The sequence below is a fragment of the Podarcis raffonei genome, chromosome 8 (genome assembly GCF_027172205.1).
Source record: "Podarcis raffonei isolate rPodRaf1 chromosome 8, rPodRaf1.pri, whole genome shotgun sequence".
Lineage (NCBI taxonomy): Eukaryota > Metazoa > Chordata > Lepidosauria > Squamata > Lacertidae > Podarcis > Podarcis raffonei.
In genome coordinates this window covers 41,022,255-41,043,920 of record NC_070609.1, presented here as the reverse complement: position 1 = coordinate 41,043,920, position 21,666 = coordinate 41,022,255, and the positions used below count along the sequence as shown (strand labels likewise).

Below are 21,666 nucleotides of genomic sequence, written 5' to 3'. Positions count from 1 at the left end.
AAGGGCTAAGTGAAGTTACCGGTAGCTATAATTCTCTAAATGTACTCTGCAAATAGGTTTGGTTTGGACATATTCTAGGCAGCCTTCCTTTTTTTATTATTATTTTATAAAATTCATACCCTGCCTTGGACATAAGGCTGAAAAGCACTTCTGTTGACTGGTTTTACTGTCCAAAAAATCCTTCCCCTCCCCATCCCCTTACTTCTGAATTGAAACTGATTGGGTGTGGGCTGTGGAAGAAGGCTGGCATGGCCTCGCAAAAGGGAGAAGACCAAGGTGGCTTAATGGTACAGGTTCTGAAGGGGTGTGTGTGTATAATTGAGGTCAAGCCAATATTGTCAGTATTGTCAGTGGGGAACCTACCCCTGTTTATCTGCATTAGATCACCCTTCCATCTCCATATCTCTACCCATTTATTGGTCCTCCTGAGTGTCACCCAGACAGTGGGCTTCCATATTGGTAGCTGATCTTCTGAGGCTTCTGCAGTGGGTGGAGATATCTGCAGGTGCAAAATTGGACAACCAACAGACTGTGAGCTGCATGTGGCCCCCTATCTCATTTTATGTGCTTCCTGAAGCAGCTCCATTCTTCCATCCCATCAGACTTCCTTCCTTCCTTCCTTCCTTCCTTCCTTCCTTCCTTCCTTCCTTCCTTCCTGTTTGTTTTCTCCTCATTTTCCTTGGCTTTTAAAAGGTGGTTGTTTCTTCTTTCTATGTAGTTTCAGTCTGGATGGACTGAACAGTTTTTTGAGAGAAATAAATTGAAGTATGTTTCACTATTTTCCTAGTTGTATGGCTTCTTCTCTGTCTCCTGCCCTGCACCACCATCACCCTGGCTATTTGAGAAGAATTGGTTTACTTTTGCCATGTGTGTAGACACACATACACATGGCAGACGCCTACCAGTTTTTGCTGGGGAGTGCGTGGGTGAATGAGGAACAAAGCATCCACACCCACAATCACTTTTTACAGATTTGAGTGTAACTTGCATTTGCTTTTTAAAGCAGGAGCTATATTGGTCTGTTTTATTCTTAAAAATCCCTCTCTGAGCTTCATTGAGAGTCAACCTAACTACCCCAGCGGAACTTCGTTATAAGCAGAGATGCATAGTGCTGCGAATTCTAAGAAGAGGTAACCATGGTGAAAATTGTAGCGGGGTGACCTTTATTCCAAATTAGTTAGCCCAGAATACTTGTCTCTTGCTCTGCTCCTCATCAGTTCTGACTTTGTTCGCCATAGTATACCTCCAAAGGAATATGTCCCCTGCAAAGGAAATCGGTTGCCCACCTCTGGCCTACTGTAGTCTATTGCTCTATGGAATAAAGCAAGGCAAGCTACCATTTTCGTTGAAATATGAATTGAGAATGTTGCATAATTTAGCAAATTCACTAGATTTCATTTTGAAAGATTCAAACTGGTGAAGTTAACATATATATAAAAAACTTGATTGACAGGGCTGGTACTATAGTTCCCAATTAAAGCCCATCAAATGTATTATTAGTGATCTAAAGGCCAGTGATCTATAGCACCAAACACCTGCTTACCAGCAACTGCAGTTCACATAACAGATACAGGGACTGGCTCAGACCCTGTGGCAGATCCAGATGCCAGATGTGTTGCCCTCTCTACTCTGGCAACACTATTACAGGATCTAATAATGCCACCCACAAAACCAGGGGTTAGTTTACTTGTTTATTTTCCAGTGTGATATATGCCATCATCTGCTAGCACTGCTCTTATTAGCATTCTGTGTAGAACAAATATAGACCATTCTCTATGTGAACAGAAATCTGCATTAAAAATGACAATATGGAGAAACGGGTGTGTGTGTGTGGGGGGGTGCATTTCAACCTTCCAGGACGCTTTGTAACTGACTGTAAAGTGACCACACTGGAACAGAGGAAATTCAAACGTAGAGTGCAGTGTAAAACCACTGAATTGCAATACATCAAGAGGTTCAGTGCTATCACTTATGGACTGAATGAGCACAATACTGTAATCTTATCATGACATGTTTTTTTAATTGGCTTATTGATGGCAATATGTCTCTGTCTGTTGGTTTTTGTGAATAGCTACTGTTAAGAATCTAATTATCACCATCTGTGCATTTCTGCATTTCATTTCCTTCTGAGCTCGCTGATTACAACCCCCTCATGTGTTCCATTTAAACCTGAAACTCAGTGTAACACTCATGCATCTGATGGACTGTGCTACACAGAAGCTTATGCATAATTGTTGTGTAAGTCTTTGAAGTGCCATGAGACACTTTGTTGTTTTATAGTGAACATTTGAATTTAAAATGCATGTGTTCAAACTTAAGACTTCTTGCTTTACTAAGCTATGGCTGTGGTTAGAGAAATTATAGCTGCTGTGTGGGGTCTATATTTTTCTAAACTCTGTGGTTTCGTTGCAGTGCCTCCAACTAAATGCACGTGGCATTATGTCTTTGGACACACAGCCCTTATGTAACCTTGATGTTAGCAGTCTGTATTTTAAGTCTTGGAAATCCTTAATAAATTTTGTTGCACTAAAATTATGTGTTTGTAAAATTATGTGCTTCTCCTCTAGAAGAAATAGCTTTTAATTTATTGTGTATATCACATTTTCAGCTTTATTTCTGAAGATAAATGTTACATTGCTTTAATCAGATGTGTATCCCATTTACTTTTGAGACTGCTTCAGAATTGGCATCACATGATATTTGTGTTGCATCCTAGGGTTTATTTGATAGTCAAAAACCAAATGGTAAAATGTAAGAATGAAGCCATTGTTTTTGCCCTTGAGGACAGTAAGGCAGATTTGCAAAAGGAAACAAAGGCTTTTTAATTTTGTGCTTCTGATTTGCACACTTTCCAACCTTTCTGAGGTTGAGGAGTGGAAATAAGAGTCAAGTTCCTTCTCTGAAAAAACAAAACCCCACAGTCTTCAAAATGACTACACTACAGCATTTTCCAGAATAGAGTAACACCTCTTAAATTCAGATGCCCTAGGTAGCCATCTTCATTTATTTTAGATTTGACCTACCCTGTGACTATGGAATATCTTGTTTTTTGCATCACTACTACAGAGAAACAGCCCCAGTCCAGGAGACTTCCATGGTTATGTCTCATTGAAATTAATAGGACAGATTAGTCATGACTAATTCAAATTCCATTTATTTCAGTAAGAATTGCGCCCAGCTTTTTCTGGAAAAAGATTCATGTCACTTGCCCCTGCCATTAACAGTACCTATTTTCATTTTGAGTGATTAGAACACCACAACCACCTTGGATTACTTGCTCAGAATATTTCCTTTTAAAGAGACAACGCCCACATCTATCAAAGCATGCATTAAAAATGAACCACGTCCTGTCTTTAGGACTAGATTAGATGTATTTTAGGATGCTCATAAACCACGCTGTGATGCTCGGATGAATGGTGGTATAGATATTTAATAAATGGTGATGAAGATGATGATAATATTGGAATCTCCCACATTCTTCCGGATTTTATTGCAGATTCATTTATACAGCAGGGGGACAAGGCTAAAATGGGGGCAGGGAGGTACTATGAAGGAACATACTCCCCTTGCCCCCTTGTGCCTCTGCATGCAATGCAGTGCAGGGCAGCAACAGGCATGCATAGTTTCTGCTTAAGGCAGCTATAGGGACACACGAATCAAGCCATTAGTCCACCTAGCTCAGTACATGACGGGCCATGACTCTCCAGAGTTTCTGATGGAAGAGCTGCTGGAAAGTGAAACTGGGACGTTCTGCTTGCAAAGCAAATGGTCTGTTACTGAGGCTTTCCCTGTAAAAAGCCAATTTGCTTTTGGTTGTTGCTTTTTGTATAATAACAAAAACCCCAACACCCTTTTTGATCACATTTTGCTGATTTTCTTAAACATGCAACGTTCATTAGAGCTGAATAATCCCAAAAGGTGAGCCTTTAATGTTTGTACCACTACATTATGTGAATAATCTGAATTATGCTCAGCATTAACAAACCGGAACAAACTGTGGTATGGCTCAATAAACACATTTGAGTGACAGAGGTACAATTATTTTTTTACTCCACATGTAGAAAGGTTAACAGTAACCCTTGACCTGTAAAGAAATAAGTAGAAGCAGCCATCAGTTCTTGTATCCAGCCTGCAAAGTGGAATGAAACCACTTCCTCAGTTTACAAATAAGTGTTTTATCAGAAGAATGCACATTACTTGTGTTTTGGGTAAATTGAAATTTCTTTCCCTAACAGGACCAGTGGTCAGGGATGATGGGAATTGTAGTCCCAAACATCTGGAGGGCCGGAGTTTGCCTGTGCCTGCTTTAGCAAGTTGTAGAACGCAAGAGAGAGACATACCAGTTCTCAATTTTTGCAGGCTTCCTGAAACTTGGAACAGTGCTGCAGTTTTAACACCAGTTTTTCACTAAGGAAATAAGGTTCCTCATGGCTGTGATGAAAACTTTTCAACAAATGTTTTTGGGGAGTGCAGACAGCGATGTCCCATTAGGATTGGCAGGTAGCCAACAGTATGTAGGGCCAATGACAAGCAGAGCCCACCAATTCTAGTCTTGCCTCCATTCTCATTTTTACTGGGTTCTATAAGGGAAACGCTGAGACTAAGAAGGAAGTTGACAGCCAGGGCCATCCCTTGGACTGGCTGTAAGTAAGAAGGCAGGTAGGCTTGAGGAATCAAGACTGAGGTTGGTGGGGCAGTTCCCCATTTGCCCTAATGGACTGGCCTCCCCAGGGTATAGAATTGGTGGTGAGTGAGAAGGGGGTCACTGACCTTTGTGCCTCATTACCATGAATTATTGGAGCAGTGCCGGTGCAAAAATATGCCAGTGAAATGCCATAGTGTGGTCAGAATAAGGGATTCTGGAAAGCAAGTGGGTGAGGGGAAAGGTTAAGTGGCTTCTTTGAGAAGAAGGGCAGGAAATAAATCTAATAAATCAATTTATCCTTTCAGCAGGATGCCTCTTCAGCTATTCCTGTGCAATCCTCCGCTTTCTCTCCATTTGTTAAACTGAGGAATACTGCAAATTAACTTGTGCTCTTTTTGCTTTCTTTTCCGCAGTTTATTAGGGAACAATTTCTTCATGCTGACATTGCAGTTTATAAACTACTTGCCAATTTATAAACTAGTGTCTAAGTAAGCAAACAGTCATTCATTCTCTGCATGAGAGCATATGTTCAGTTGACAGTTATGTTTTTCTTTTCAGTGGATTTGATGGAAATAAAGGAAATCCGACCAGGAAAAAACTCAAAGGATTTTGAGCGGGGGAAAGCAGCACGGCAAAAAGATGACGTTTGTTTTACTATTTTCTATGGTACTCAGTTTGTTCTCAACACCTTAAGCTTAGCAGGTAAATGTGTTTTCTTTGGATTTCTCTTTTTATGATCAGGGATGAAAACACCACCTCTTCCATGTTGTCTTTAGTTTATCCTCTTAATCCATATTCTCAAATGTAACCGAGTTTTAAAAGTTCTTTTCTATTCCATTCACCTCTCCTTCTACTCTGTTTTCTCTTTTCTGTGTGTACTTCTCCATGTCTTATAAGATGAAGTAGCCTTGCAAATAAGTACCAAAAACGCTGCATACACTTAGTTAGGTTGTGTTTTGTGAATTAATATATGCCACTGCTTGGCCCTTAGCTCTGACAAGTTTCTTCCTTGGAAAGCAGTCTGGCTCACTTCAAGGCTTGATTAAAAGCTGAGTGGTTAAAACTAAGAAAATGGAAGTACTCTTACTGAATGTGGTAGGCAGCTGTTGAGCATCTTCATTTCAAGGTTAAGTGTTTTCTTTCACTGGTACAAACTTGTTTTGTCTAATGCCAGCATAGCATCAACAAATAAATAATGTCGTGGGCATTTCCCCCCGAATTTTTACTGTTTTGATTAGCACAAGTCAAACACAGTGTATTACTGAGAAGTTTTAAATGACCAGGGTAGGTTGTTGAGGAAGGGGTTAAATAGATAACTCAGATTATCCAGAGCTTTAAAAAACATACTTAATTTCTTATTCTGATTTAACCTTATATTTAATCTATCTGAGACTCTGTGGACACATCCTATATAACAACACTAATGTCTGTGCACAGTATTTGGGTGACTAGGAAGGGAGCATGTCATCCTAGAATATTGCAGACTATCAAGAAGTCTGAGAATGTACACACCATGCTCTGATGTTTAGAAGTTATGTTCATTTCAAGGGATATGTGGAATATTGAGGAAGCAGAAAGCATATATGCATTAACTCTGTGCTACAGAATGAAAATCATTTGCATATATCCATAATTATTACTTCTGAAGCTTTAAAAATCCTAACTTTTAGTGCCATTCATTTTTAAAGGGATGCCTTTTTGGTGAGATTTTACTATTTCTTGCTAGCTTTCAGGTGCATGCAGACAGTTTCTTTCAGCATTATGGGTTTGCGTTATAAAGCAGTGCAGTTGAAAAAGTTCAACCTGCCTTCTTCCTGATTGAGTGTTCCTTCACATACCATTTAATTTTGCAGCTGACTCAAAGGATGATGCTGACAAATGGCTGTGTGGCTTGAATATCTTGCATCAAGAAGCAGTGAATGCTTCCACTCCAGCAATTACAGAGAGGTATGTGGAAGGAACCATTTCCCATTTTTCTTATGATAGGAATTTAAGAGTTTAGGAATTCAATTAATTCCACAGGGTAAGAAAAGCAGTAACAACTTCTTAATGTGCTACGCCATGTGCGCTGTACTTGGTACTGAAGAATGCTAAATTATTTTAGGAACATAGGAAGCTCCAGGGTCTCAGATTGGAAGCTTTCTCAGCCTGACCTGGGGATGCCAGAGATTGAACTTCGGGTCTTCTGCACTCCAAACAGGCATTGTATTATAGCCCCTCCCACTGGAACATAGAGTATTATTTGGGGATTGCTACCAACTCTATGATTCCATGAATTAGCCTTTTGGACAAATTGACATGGGATAGCAGGAATTGTAACTAGTGGACTTGTACCAAGAGCATTTTGTACTTTAAATTTGGGGCTGGCTGCACAGTGACAAACCTGTGCGTTCTTCTGATCTACAGTCTGTCACATCTCCCTGATTAACGTACTTGCATAGTGTAAGTATATGCAAAGATGTATATATTTGTGACATTCATATTTTTCGGTGTACGTTTTAGCACTGAAAACCTTCTGGCGTACACCTAGAAATAAAATAATTAAAGTGGCCCTTTGGGCCTCAGCTCACATAGAGACTCGGACTTAAGACAGTGAGCAATAGGTTTGTGGAGCTCTCATTTTTCTTGAAGTGGTAAATATAGTTTTGGAGGGTGATTTGGATTGGGCCCATGGTGCTGCAGGTATGGGAGTTAATCCCTTTTCCCTGTCTCTTTTTCTGTTTCAAACTGTCTCTCTGAATATGCTCTCTGGGGGTGACACAGAGAGAAAACATGGGGGGTGGGGTGGAATTTTGACCTCCAATGCAGCCCTGATCTAAATCCTGATGTAAATCCCTGTCATTCACCTGGTTCACACATCATGTCAAGCGTATTGAAAATAAACTATGGTTTAACATGAATGAGTAATGTGCTTCTCAAGTCACAGGTGCTTCACTTCTCCATGCCAGGAAACAAGGTATGGTCTTTGGGTTTATTTCCATCCAGGCAAGTTCATAAATAGTAAGGCAAACACAGACTTTGGCTTGTGCTCATGATGATGGCTTGTTTCCTGGCAGCAGTGGAGGAGCAAAGCGCCTGTGCTGGCAGCACACTGCTTATTCACACAAACCATTGTTTATTTTAACTATGTTTTAATGTTACATGTGAACCAGGTCATTGGCATCATGTGTAATACAGTGGTGCCCCGCAAGACGAATGCCTCGCAAGACGGAAAATCCGCTAGACGAAAGGGTTTTCCGTTTTGGAGGTGCTTCGCAAAACGAATTTTCTATGGGCTTGCTTCGCAAGACGAAAATGTCTTGCGAGTTCCTGCGGGGTTTTTTTCCTCCCCCCCTTTTCCCGCTAAGCCGCTTAACAGCTGATCAGCTAAGCCGCTGATCCGCTAAGCCCGCTAATAGCGCTAAGCCGCTAAGCCGCTAATGGGCTTGCTTCGCAAGACGAAAAAACCACAAGACGAAGAGACTCGTGGAACGGATTCTTTTCATCTTGCGAGGCACCACTGTATTTGCAGTATTGTTTCTTACATGACATGAGTTGGTTTTCCTTGTTAGCACCTCTTTTGTACAAAGAGGAGAAGAGCAGAAAGAGGGCTGGAAGACCCATGCAAATAGGAAGAAGTAATTTAAATTGCTGCTGTTATTTGTTTGTTTTTCTCCAACTCCTGCAAATGAAAAACTGATAACAGAATGAAGAGGCAATTCTGCTTCCTTTTATCTGCACTGAAGCTAAAATTGCTGAATGAGTTTGTTTAGTTCTTCATAAAACTTACCAGTGCTGTGTCTTATGTGTTCCTTATAGCTGGCTCAGAAAACTGATTTACTCTGTGGATCAGTCTAGAAGAAACAGGTAAAATTGCTGTCTTCAATGTCTGCATTGTTTGTGCTTGGGTCTGTCTTTGTTTGCGACTTTTTAATTGGGATATCAGTACAGTGGTACCTCGGGTTACATACGCTTCAGGTTACATACACTTCAGGTTACAGACTCTGCTAACCCAGAAATATTACCTTGGGTTAAGAACTTTGCTTCAGGATGAGAACAGAAATTGTGCAGCAGCGGCAGCAGGAGGCCCCATTAGCTAAAGTGGTGCTTCAGGTTAAGAACAGACCTCCAGAACAAATTAAGTTCTTAACCCAAGGTACTACTGTACAGTAATATATATAAATGTAGGCATGCATATCGAACTCTTACAGAAATCAGGCCTGAATAGGGGTGTGGTTGCTCTTGAGCAAATCCATAGTTGATTATTGCATCCTGTTTTTGCAGCCTGCACCACAGATGGGTGGTGGTGTGATCTGAAAGTCTCCCATCATATGAGGAGTAGTTTTCCTGATTGTGTATAGTCTTCTTTAGATGTTCCTTTTGAATGTATGAAAGGCAAGAAGCAACACTTGTAGTGAGGACCCCCCGTTCTGAAAACCCTACACCAGGCATAGGCAAACTCGGCCCTCCAGATGTTTTGGGACTACAACTGCCATCATCCCTAGCTAACAGGACCAGTGGTCAGGGAAGATGGGAATTGTAGTCTCAAAAAGTGGAGGGCCGAGTTTGCCTATGCCTGCCCTACATGCTAGTAAGGCAGCCCCTGCAGACTACCTCCTATAATGCATTGGCTGGGAAAGGTGTCTGGTTGTCATCAAGGGAGTTTCACTTGCCCATTCACCCATTCAGAGTGAACATCTGAAGAGGGTTTTACATTGTTAAAGCCTAAGGGCATATATGTACCACAGACTTTAAATTGGTTTAGTAGTAATTTCATATTCCAAGGAAACTAGTCGTGGTGGACTAAGAATTTCCAGCAAGATTCTTGGCACCTCCACACACTGCAATTTTCCGATTGTGGTGTAGGAGTCATGATGATAATTAAACTGATATAAAACCAATATATGTTTATAATGAAGGCAAAATTTACTGTTCTTGTGGCCTGCAATGGTTATCCCTTTGACCAGGTGGCAAGTTGGTGGAAGCCTTGCAAAGGGGCTCATGCAAATTTGGAACAGACATGGAAGGATGGTAAGGGACTGAAAATGCACATGAGAAGTTTGGTTTGGACATCTTAAGTAAGGCAGACTGGGGGATGCTGCCATAAATTAGTGTTCAGTGATGTTTGGGAAGAGAAGCTGAAGTATTGGACCAGCAGTGGAATGATCTCCTACCAAATAGCTGACACAGTTTGTCAATGCTTGATCAACGAAGAGTACTGCAGCACTTTTACAGATGGATAGGTTACTTTATGCCACAATTAGGGCTCATCCAGACTTCCTTTGTGCTGCACTTTCTAGGCATAGGTCTGCACTTTGAAGCTCCATGTCCAAGCGGGCTTTTTTGGTCCTGGTGCTTTCCCTGGGAAAACCCATGTTTTACCACTGAATCAGAGCAAATGGCCCAGGGAAAGTGCCAGCACCGAAACAAAACCAAAAAACCACTACCACTTGGACATAGAGCTTTAAAATACGGACCTATGCCTAGAAATGCAGCAGAAAATGAAGCCTGGATGAGCCCTCAGTCTGTAAGTCCTTAAGATGCCATAAGACTTGTAGGCAATTTTGCTGCAAGAGATTAATACAGCTACCCCTCTGGAAGTTGTAAATGATTGATCAATGCATTTCAGTGCATGTAGCTTCTGTTAGTAGTATGTGGCAGCAACAGGGTCAGGTTATTCAGCAAGAGAATTTTTATGACTAAGGTTGAATTTTTCTCTCGGAAGAAGGGCAAAGTGCCAACTGCAGCCTGTTTATTTGATGGCAGCTGTGCTGGCACCTGTGTTTAGATATAAAACACCACAATAAGGAAGGGTTGTGATGCATGGGAGATCCTTGGAGCAGCAACGCCTTTGCAGTTGCCATAAATGTGCCCTATCTGACCTTAAATCCTTTTTGCTGTGTTTTGTTCACAACATGGAACAGCAACACAGCTGATATTATCTCAAGATTAAGGAAGAGAGAACTGGTAGCATTGCTTTTTGGGCTCCAGATTTAGCAGGGAAATACATGAACTTGGTTTGAACCCTCAGAATCCTGATAGTTGATCAGGAGGTGCATGCTTAGCAAGTGTAAAATGCTAAGTTCAGACCTTGGCGTGTCCATTTAAATGATCTCTTAGTAGTGGGTGATGTGCAGGAGATCTTTAGTGGAACAAATCTTATACAAGCTACATTAAGTGTTGGGAAAGTGGAAATATGCATATGTAGTATCTATTCCCCCCCCCCAGATTATTTTTAACATTTCACTCTCTTGCCCTTTGAGTTGATAGGAGACTGAATATGGAAAAGCAAAGATAACTGAGAGGGTAATGTGAGGGCTTACTTAGAATTTAAAGGCCACTTCCTTTTCAACATTAAAGTTGTATTCAGACTAAGCTGAATGCAGTGTCAAAGTCCACCTACCTTAAATTAAAATTCAGCAAGTGTATAATGGAATTATATTGACAGGAAATATCTCAGACACACAGTCAGGGAGTAGTACAAGCACCAACACTGAGCTCTCTGATTGCTGAAACCTAGTTTCTAAGACACATCAATGATGATGATGATGATAATTTTTTATACCCTGCCCATCCAACTGGGTTTCCCCAGCCACTCTGGGTGGCTTACAGCATATCTAAAAACATAAAAAACAGCAAGCATTAAAAAAAAAACCTGATACAGGGCTGCCTTCAGATGTCTTCTAAAAATGTAATTCATTATTTCCTTGACATCTGAAGGTAGGGCGTTCCACAGGGAGGGTTCCACTACCGATTGCTTTTATCTACAATCATGAGTTCTAGCCACAAATTCCTATAATTAAATATTAAAGAAGCTTCAAACACCCCTAGTTCTTGAATCTGTAGATTAGGGACTTACTGGGAAAGGCAGGAAGCCAAAGTTGTCTGGTTCTGTTTTTTGAGAGTACTTTAAGACCAGTTGCATAGTCATTGTACTGTTTCTCTGACACTGGCATCATTCAAATGTCACAAATAAACCATAGTTAATGGTTTGCTGTGAATGCATTGATCTTGCCCCATTTGCTCCTCCCTGGTACTGTGCAGGAGTGACAAGCACAATCTCTAGCTGAATGTTGCAACTAAATTAGTGATGGTGGTCTAAACAAGCCATGACCAGAATAAACCTTGGCTACAGATTGTGATTTGATTGGCGCTAAACAGACCATGGGCTCCAGTTCTGGCATAGTGCTAAGCCAGGGGTTGTCATTTGTTTCTCCTGCACACTACTGCGGTGGTTAAAATCTAGGAAGATCAACCTCATTTTGATAAACCATTGAATGTGGTGTGTGGACTGTGCTAATAGCAATTTAGTTTTAGTCAAGTCTACAGAGTGCTCCGCCTCCATTTTTTGGTAAATGGGGTTTTCAAAGGGTAGTTGGTATATACCCTTGTATATGTAGAATGCTTCCAGGGTGGAATTTTTTTGGCAAGATAAGTCTGAAATCAAAGCAGCATGCCATTAAAATGTTATGGTATATCAAGAGGAGGACTAGTGTCAGAGAGAGAGAGAGATTTGTAAATGAGTAACACGAGTCTTTCCTGCTTACTACGGATTCCTTTGTTATAATTTCTGTTTCAACATCTAGCTGTGTGAGATCAAGGCTAGTTTCATCAGTAAAGTAAAGCCTATGTTGCTTAGGGTGGCAAAAACATAGCAGTTTAAGCATGAACTTCAGACTTGAGGCAGCTCCCTTTACTATGTCATACACATTCCTGCTTTGAAAAAGTTTTGTTAATCTAAGCTTCAAACTAATGAATTAATTGCTGCAGAGGTGACATTTTAAAGGTTTTTCTGTTGGCTGTTCTTTCAACCCAAAGCACCCAAGTTGACTTCCCACAGGGTGGAACCCACTGGTCTGAACAAATTCATAACGCTCTGCAACAACATTTTAATTTTTAAAAAAGGTTAGAAAAGTTGCACACTTTTTTCACACTTGTTTGACCTTGAGGCTGATGCATTATACCAAATCTGAGAACTGGTTCATCTCGCTTAGTAGTTTCTACTCTGGCAGCAGAATATCAAGGTCTATCTCTGATTCGTTCAGCTGGAGATGCAAAGGGTTGAACCAGAGACCTTTTTCTGCCATATATTCCGGGCCAGTCATTTAAATTGCATGTTGGTGAAATACAAGGCTTGGTGCTATGCAGTTTGGCTACAAGAACATTGCTGTTCATCTCTCTCCTTGTTCTCTGACTTCCAGCATCAGCCTTAGAGAGCTGAAGACTGTTCTCCCATCAGTAAACTTCAAAGTGAGCAGTGTGAAGTTCCTGAAAGATAAGTTTGCAGTAAGTATATGCTGACCCTATATTTGTGCTCAGGTGTGTATAGCATATATATATAAAGATATATACTGCATCATCCATATTATTTTATAGTTGATGTGGCTCCAAAGTAATTGTTGTTACATTTGTGGCAACATCAAAGGTAAAAACCTTGCCCCATTGCTCTGATAATATTCTTCCCAACTCTAATGCTGGATGCAGATTACTCTTTTCCAAACTAGAATACAAGAGGGGGAATCTCTGAAAATTTCTGAGGGCTATTTCCTCCCTGTGGCCCTTTTTTTTGGAGAAGGGGAAATGAGGATGAACTTCCTTAGATTCCAGATGTATAATCCTTTGGATTATTTCTGTGTCAATGCGGGCAGCCCTCCCATTGCTGCTGAAAGGAAGTCTGTGGGAGAATTGGACTTCAAGGAAACATACAGCAGAATGCTTGTCTCCCGGGCCCAATTCCCTCTCCCTTGGTGATTGCTTCATTGCCCCAGTAGAAAACAGTTAGTGTCTGTGCACTGCCCCCCGTTGCTCGGGATATTTGCTGGTGGTATGAGGGAAATGGGTATACTTGCAGTTTGGGGAGTAGTAGGACAGATGTATTTATCCACCAAGCTAGAGGCTCTGCTTCCAGTTCTTTCCGTTGCTCTGCTTCCAGTTTTATCACCAGCAGAATTTCTATGCATACTCTGGCTTTGGAAAAAAAGAACTATATATTTCACATTTTCAGTCCCATTTGTTTACTAACTTAAAATGTCTGTGTACCTTTTCCCTTCATTATATTATATTTCAGGAGAGGTTATAGTTAAAGGGTTAATTGCGTTTGCTATGTAGCGTTATCAGTACAGTGGTACCTCGGGTTACAGACACTTCAGGTTACAGACTCCGCTAACCCAGAAATAGGGCTTCAGGTTAAGAACTTTGCTTCAGGATGAGAACAGAAATCGCGGCGCGGCGGCAGTGGGAGGCCCCATTAGCTAAAGTGGTACCTCAGGTTAAGAACAGTTTCAGGTTAAGAACGGACCTCCAGAACGAATTAAGTTCTTAACCCGAGGTACCACTTGTATATATTAAGGATGGGGAACCTCTAGCTCTCCAGATATTGTTGGGCATCAACTTCCATCAGTCTCAGCCAGCAAAGTCAGGAATGATAGAACCTGTAGTCCGTTGACATCTGGCCTGGTGTAAATGGTGCTCTTAAAGATAAGCACCCTGACCCAATGGTTCCTCCTTTATCTTTCCATATTCAGATTGTGGAACATTTACTAACATCAACGCCAATGATTTTCAGAGTGCAGCTTTTCTTTTTATTAGGCAGGGGGAAATGTCAAAGTTTTATAGAAAAAGAGCTTGAAAAGACCAGAGAATCCAGTATGACATGCTTTCTCTGTTTAAATTGTTATACATTGCATACAATTACATTTCTCTTGGTTCCTAATCTACAAAATTAAAACAGTTGAATTCATTTATAACGTTTTGAGGTTTGTGTTTTATATGGATATAGCCTTTGGAGAAAACTAAACTCAGTGTCATTGCTTGTTCCCCTTCCCCCTTACAGGAAATAAAAGCTGTTAAAGAAGAACTTAGCTTTGAGCAATTTCATCTGTTCTACAAGAAAATAATGTTTGAGCAACAGAAATTGGTAATGCTCTTATCCCACATTACTTCCCCTTTAGTTATCATGCTGTGTTGTAACTTGAATACAATACTTTCCTAGAATGCAGGCCTTCCCTGCCCCATCACATACAAGCATGTTGTGTTAGTTCCTTTCTTTCAGTTTTGAAGATTGAGAAGCGTAGTTGTCTCTTTAAGAGGAGAAAATCTGTACTATCTTGAGAGAAAAGGGAAGGGTGAATGTGTTTTGCAGAATTAGGAGGTACCTGAATGAAGAAACTTTTACTTGAATGAGCAGGTTTACATGCTTTGTTTGTCATTGTTTCCTTCCCCAGATTCTTGATGAGTTCAAGAAGGATTCCACTATGTTTCTTCTAGGGTGAGATGTCTTCTCATGCAGCTTTGTCCACATTTGTGCTTTAAGTTATTGGATATGAAGCTTGTTGGGATGTGATGACAATGATGATGATGATGATAATAATTTTATTATTTATACCCCACCCAACACTAAAAACTTCCCGATTCAGGGCTGCCTTCAGATGCCTTCTAAAGAGTTATGTAGTTCTTTATCTCCTTGACATCTGAAGGCAAGGTATTCCACAGGGAGGGCACTACTACCAAGAAGTGATTGTTTTTCATAATATATTAAGCAGCGAGCTACGATTATGAGTGGGTGGGTGGGTTTACTATATCACTCATAAACTGTAACAATAATTTCATCACCAGTCTGCAAATGAAAAATAACTCCTGTGTGAAGTTTGACATTTTGTTTTCATTTGACAGTCTTTTGTAAATGACCTGAGGATGTTTTTGTTAAGGATTAGTAAATGCCCATAAGAACAGTACACAGAAGCTGTTAGTAATATCTCACTAAAGGGAACCATGATTAACATTAACTTTGGTACAGATGTTTGAGTACCACGCCATAATGAATACCAAAAAAAAAAGGGAAGGGGGGGAGGGAGGGAGTGGGAAATTCCAGATTACTTTCAATCTTTTACTCTTAGTTAACAGACTGAGAAATACTGTGCCTCTATGAAGCCAATGACTACAGTTGTATTTTGTAGATGAAGTAGTTCGTGTATAAATGAGATTTCCTAATCTAATCAAGATTAGACTCATTAATCAGCGTACCACAGTACTCTGTGCCATTGTTGTGTGCTTCAAGAATAACATAACTACTCTTTTTCAGTTTCTTAATTAGATAAACAATTCTTAGTTCATATTTGCATATGTTGCTACAGAGCCCAGTTTGTTAGTTTTCATGGAGACTGCTTTTTTGAGTTTTGCATCCTGTATGTTAAGATCATGTAGGTACAGTAGGTTCAGGTAGAGGTAGCTAGTATTCAGTGCTTTAACCGGTTTTTATAATACTAGTATATATCTAAATTAATATTGTTGAATAAAGACAGCAAACATAATTTCAAATCCACAGTGACTGGGATTATTTATCAGTTTCATTTTCCTAATTATGTTTCCTCAAAGGATAGAATTCTCTTATTTGCTATGGCATGGTCTCATATTTTGGTTGTGTTGTTTTGCTGATGTTCTTTTTTATAATTGTTCTTTTCCTTTCCCTTTCTGTTGCAGAAACACAGATCGCCCAGATGCTTCAGCAGTGCACTTGCACGACTTTCAGAGATTTTTGCTACATGAACAGCAGGTGAGATGATTCCAAAAATTGTAATCGGCAAAATGAAAAGAAAATATGCATGAGTGTAATGTACAGCGTGGTTTGACGGAAAAGACTGCAGGGCACTGGTAGAGCATCTGTTCTGTATACAGATTTAATCCCTTTCATCTCCAGATAGGGCTGAGAATATACTCTTTCTGAAACCCCTGAGAACTGCTGCCAGTCAATATGGACATTTTTACAGAGCTGGGTAAATCAATGGTCTGACTCATTATAAAGCAGCTTCTTGTGTTCCTATGCTTAACAGGCATTTCTATCTTCTTCATTCAGGGAGACCCTCTAGAATGCTGTAAGATGTGGCTTTGGAGGCCACAGACAGGAATGAGCAGAAATCAGGGTCACACATGAATGTAACTTGTGTCAGGGGCTCACTGGATCTCACCTGATGATGCCTCAAATTTGCACATAGAAGTAGCTATGAATTTACAGAATCAGATAATTTGTTGCTGTTGTGTATGGTATTATGTAGAAAATATAAGGTGGTGCTAATATCTGATGGCCTTCATCAAATATTTGAAGGCTAGATGATGGAGCAGATTTGTTTTCTGTTGCTCCAGAGGATTGAACCCAAACTAATGGGTTCACATGGCCATGTGTTTGGATAACATGGAAGACATTACGGCAGCCAATCACCTCGCTTAAATAAGCCATACAACATTGCTCCACAACTGGGAGGAGTTGAGCTTTCAGTGTGGCAACATATATGCTCTTGAATAGGCTCTTTACCTATTAACATTAGGCAGACACCCTCATTGTGCTTTTAAAAAAATGCTTGCTAAAAGCTGTTTTGTTTCAGCAAGGCTATCTAGACATGTAATGTGTATTTTTGAATTATGCTGATTTTATTTGCTTTAGGTAAAGGATGGGGAACCTGTGGCTCTCCAGATACTGTTGGACTCCATCTCCCATCCACCCCAGCCACCATGGGGAATGATCAATGGTGGAATTTATAGTCCAGCATCTTCTGGTTCTGCACAGGATCCCCCTCCCTGTTTGAGGTTTCCCATCAGCAGCTGTAAGAGCTTTCAGTCCCCTGCAACTGTAGACAAAACCTATCTAATGCCAGCTCATTTCTATGGTGGTGACCTCAAAAGAAACACACACATTAATTTAATTACTTGAATCAACGATGGAGATGTATTTAAAGTACACTTGTATACTCTTGAATTTTCAGGAATCTTGGGCACAGGATCTTAGTAAAGTAAGAGAACGGATGTCTAAATTTGTAGATGACACTATGAGAGAAACAGATGAACCCTTTCTGTATGTTGATGAGGTAAGTTATTATTTTATTTGCAACATTTCTACATAAGCAAAAAAGGAGCCCTGTCTAATTCAGTATCCTATTTCCCCAAATGATTAACCAGATGCCTCTGGGAAGGCGATCAGTAGGGCACGTGCAGGCAAGCACCGTCTTGCAACCAGGAGGTAGTAGCCCTTAATAGACTTGAAGTTACAGGCAGGTAGCCGTCTTGGTCTGCTGTAGTCGAAACAAAATAAAAAAAATTCTTCCAGTAGCACCTTAGAGACCGACTTAAGTTTGTTATTGGTATGAGCTTTTGTGTGCATGTATCTGAAGAAGTGTGCATGTATCTGAAGAAGCTCATACCAATAACAAACCTAGTTGGTCTCTAAGGTGCTACTGGAAGAAATTGTTTTATTTTGTTTAGACTTGGAGTGTGTATAATCCTATTTTCAAATTTACCTGAGCCCAATCCTACACCCCCCCTCCCATGTTGATGCCTGGGAATCGGGATTAGGAGATGGCATTATCGCAGCTATGCTGCTGGAGAGGAGTTCTGCTGGCTTGGAGGGCTCTACTGGTTGGGGTTCTCCCACCAGCGGTAGCTAGAGGACAGCTCCATAATGTGGTGTTTTGTAACAGGGTCAGACCAGAGGCCAATTTAGTTTCACTGGATCCAAAGCATCCTGGAGCTGGTCTAACAGCAACAACGAAAAGGGTTGGAAGCCTCCATTTTCTACCCTGTCCTTCACAAGCCAGTAGGGCAATGGATGTGGTTCAGTGAGTTGGTTTCCACCATCACAGCTTGTGGCAGTGAATTCAATAGTTTAATTTGTACTCTTTAACTCTAATACTGTTTCTAGAGTCTCTTAACAATTAAAATAATCAAAAACATAACAAATTGGAAGTAATAACTTGATTAAAACAATAAAGTAACTGATCCCACGCCAGTAAGATAAAACAATATTAAAACATCTAAAAAAACACCTGGCCAATAAGAAGTCTTCGCCTGGCATTGATAAGGCAACAAGAGGTGGCACCAGGCAAGTCTCTCTTAGGAACACAATTCCAAATACTGATCCATACAAGAGGCATGTCCTTTTTGACCGCTGATCACCCTCTCTCTCCTCTTCTTCTTCAACAACAGCAAATCCCATAACCAAAGCAGGAAAATGGTACGGATGCCACGGCTGTGATCCGTCTGAGGTTGCGGGTCCTAACCAACTAGTTGAAAACTAATTGTTTTGATTTATTTTCTGTTTCACATTGTGCTATGATTCTAGTTGGGGAGATCAGTCATTTGGTTTTGTCCTTTTTAAAAATTGAAACCCACTTATATTTCCCTCTCTCTTTGTTTGCCTTAGTTCCTTACTTACCTTTTTTCAAAAGAAAACAGCATATGGGATGACAAATACGACTCAATAGATCCTCAGGACATGAATAACCCTTTGTCCCACTACTGGATATCTTCTTCACATAATACGTAAGTTACTAAAAATATATATATCTATTCATCATCCTTCATAAAATGGTAAATGTGCAGTTCCTTTTAACACAATCCTTTATGACCTAGGTATCTCACAGGAGACCAGCTTCGTAGTGAATCTTCTCCAGAAGCTTACATAAGATGTCTCCGAATGGGGTGCCGATGTATTGAATGTGAGTAACCTGTTTTCCATACTTCCCCTAGAATTCCAGATGTAGGAATTTGAACTGTACCTGTTATTAGGAGAAAGGGACAATTACAAGAGGATCTTGTGGAACCCCATTACATTCTAGCTTTGTACCTCTACATTTTAGTTTGGCGTCTCCTCATTTTTTCCTGTCACCTTAGTTAAAGTAATCAGGGGCTTCAGTGTTCATATCAGACATTGTGTCACTTTTTAAGTTTAAGGTACCAGAGAAACTGCTGCAGTGATCCTCATGTTGGCCAATAAGAAACCACATAAAAGTTGGGGGTCAAATAAAGAAAATGCCAAGGAAGCACAAAGGCAGCTGCAGAAGTTGGTCTGGAGCTTCCAGTCTCTGCATCTGCCTTTTTCTCCCTTTTCAAATCAGAGTTCCACAGGCACTTTCTCTTGCAAAATATTTCTCTAGTTCATAGCAGCAGCAGCAGTAGAGAAGCAGACATCATTTCCCTCTTAGGTACTTTGCATTCTTCTTCCTTGTTGTCTGAATTGCTAAGTTGTCTTTAAATTTTGTGGCCCTTAAGCTAAGGTTACCAGATTTTTTTCAACTTCAGTGGATTTTGTCTGGGGACTGATTTGTAAATCCGGGGACTGTCCCTGGGAAACAGGGACGCCTGGTAACCTTACCTTAAGCATGGCTACCTTTTTCTCTGTCTATGGGATCAAGCACTCCAGAGCTCTGGAAACAGAATGTTGTCAGTTGAACATTGCACTTTTTATGTTTCCTTCATTGCCTACACTAGTGGATTGCTGGGATGGTCCTGATGGGAAGCCTATCATTTATCATGGATGGACAAGGACAACAAAGATAAAATTTGATGATGTTGTGCAAGCCATCAAGGAACATGCATTTGTCACATCCGAGTAGGTTTCTATTACTTTTTTAAACGAAAATATTTCCTAAGAATAAAAGATTAAATTATGACAGTCTAGGTGATATTTCTTTAAAATCTGCCATTATGATATTATGACTGTTTGAGGTCATTTTAATATGGATAGAATCGTAGAATTGTAGAGCTGGAAGGGAACCAAAGGGACATCTGGGTCCAAGCCCCTGGTACAGCTGTGTTATATTACTAGAACCTTTTAATGTATTGGTCCAGTATTGGGGACAGGCGCTAGGTGGGTTGAAAGGAGAGTGATGAATTGACAGTGTGTTGGCTTTGCTCAGCCTGGGTCATACTGAGATGCATGTATATTAGCTTGATTAGGGAAAATAGGAGCTGGGTAGGTCATTTGAAAGTCTTTACTTCCGCATCCTCATAAGTACACATACCTAGACCTCCCCTTAGAAGGAAAGACTAAAGTGCTTGTGGTTTTTCAGTTTGGTAAAACAATGACTAAGGGAAGGAAAGAAAAACAGATTTAAATAGTAGTAGCAGTAATATATAAATAATATAAGAGCAACCAGCTTAGATGGCTTTAAAAGGGGATAAGACGGTATCAGTGGCTTCTGAGATTGCTATATGGAAACTCAATGTCCAGAATTGGCTTGCCACTGATCAGCAGTTGCTGGGTATTCAGAAACTTCAGTGCTTCTGTGCCCTGTTTATGAATTTCCCAGAGGCATGTGGCTGGTCACTATGGGAGGAAGGATGCTAGGTTAGATGGGCTCATGGTCTGATTAGATAGAGCTCTAACCTGAAATTGACTTCTTCCCCTTGCCTTTGTTTCTTTTGCCCAAGGTACCCAGTGATTTTGTCAATTGAGGAGCATTGCAATGTGGAGCAGCAGCGTTACATTGCCAAAGTGTTTAAGGAAGTACTTGGGGATCAGCTTTTAACAAAGCCCATCGAAGCTAGTGCTGATCAGCTGCCATCACCAACTCAGCTGAAAGAGAGGTTCATCATTAAGGCAAGTTGCATCTGCTGAAGAAAATGTGTTAGGGGGATGCTGGTGTCTCCCTCCTGTCCTCCGATGGAAGATAGCAGCTTCCTGCACTTTGTACCTGGCACTGAAGCACACAATCAAAAATACATAAAGTTTTCTGGAGAAAGCCTTGTATTTTCCAACCCTAGTATGAGAGGCTAGCTCAGGCTTCCTCAACCTCAGCCCTCCAGATGTTTTTGGCCTACAACTCCTATGATCCCTAGCTAGCAGGACCAGTGGTCAGGGATGGTGGAAATTGTAGTCTCAAAACATCTGGAGGGCCGAGGTTGAGGAAGCCTGGACTAGCTGATTAGGATGCACTGTCTATTCTGGTTCTCCACCAGCTGTGTGGACTGGTAGCAGCTAACTAAGATTGAAGCATCCTGCACATCTGTATTGAAACAGCTGCAACTACTTTTAAGCGTATAAATATTCATTTGAAGTGCTGTTTGCCTAGCACATGAGAGGCACTGGACAAAGGGAAACATCATGAAGTCAGAAGGTAGCTTTTTTTCCCAGGACGAGAGCAAGCATTTGTTAAGAGGGTGGGGGACTCCTCTCATTTTGTACATCTAATAATATGAAACAATACATCTGTGAGAAATGTTTCCAACCAAAACAGCCAGTGTACATGTTGACAGGAATGCATTGCTCCTTAACA

General features: G+C 40.6%; 1 protein-coding gene across 6 annotated transcripts in view; it reads left to right on the top strand.

Moving 5' to 3' along the window:
• Positions 1 to 21,666, top strand: part of PLCG2 (phospholipase C gamma 2) — a 66,139-nt gene that overhangs the window by 20,749 nt on the left and 23,724 nt on the right. For all 6 annotated transcript variants that reach the window (XM_053399552.1, XM_053399549.1, XM_053399547.1 and 3 more), the window contains exons 3-14: positions 5,204 to 5,347; positions 6,499 to 6,592; positions 8,444 to 8,491; positions 12,826 to 12,910; positions 14,457 to 14,540; positions 14,848 to 14,891; positions 16,103 to 16,175; positions 17,380 to 17,481; positions 18,813 to 18,931; positions 19,022 to 19,107; positions 19,880 to 20,000; positions 20,822 to 20,990. In XM_053399552.1, coding sequence (XP_053255527.1) covers positions 5,204 to 5,347; positions 6,499 to 6,592; positions 8,444 to 8,491; positions 12,826 to 12,910; positions 14,457 to 14,540; positions 14,848 to 14,891; positions 16,103 to 16,175; positions 17,380 to 17,481; positions 18,813 to 18,931; positions 19,022 to 19,107; positions 19,880 to 20,000; positions 20,822 to 20,990 — 1,169 coding nt within the window. The remainder of the gene's footprint in view (positions 1 to 5,203; positions 5,348 to 6,498; positions 6,593 to 8,443; positions 8,492 to 12,825; positions 12,911 to 14,456; positions 14,541 to 14,847; positions 14,892 to 16,102; positions 16,176 to 17,379; positions 17,482 to 18,812; positions 18,932 to 19,021; positions 19,108 to 19,879; positions 20,001 to 20,821; positions 20,991 to 21,666) is intronic.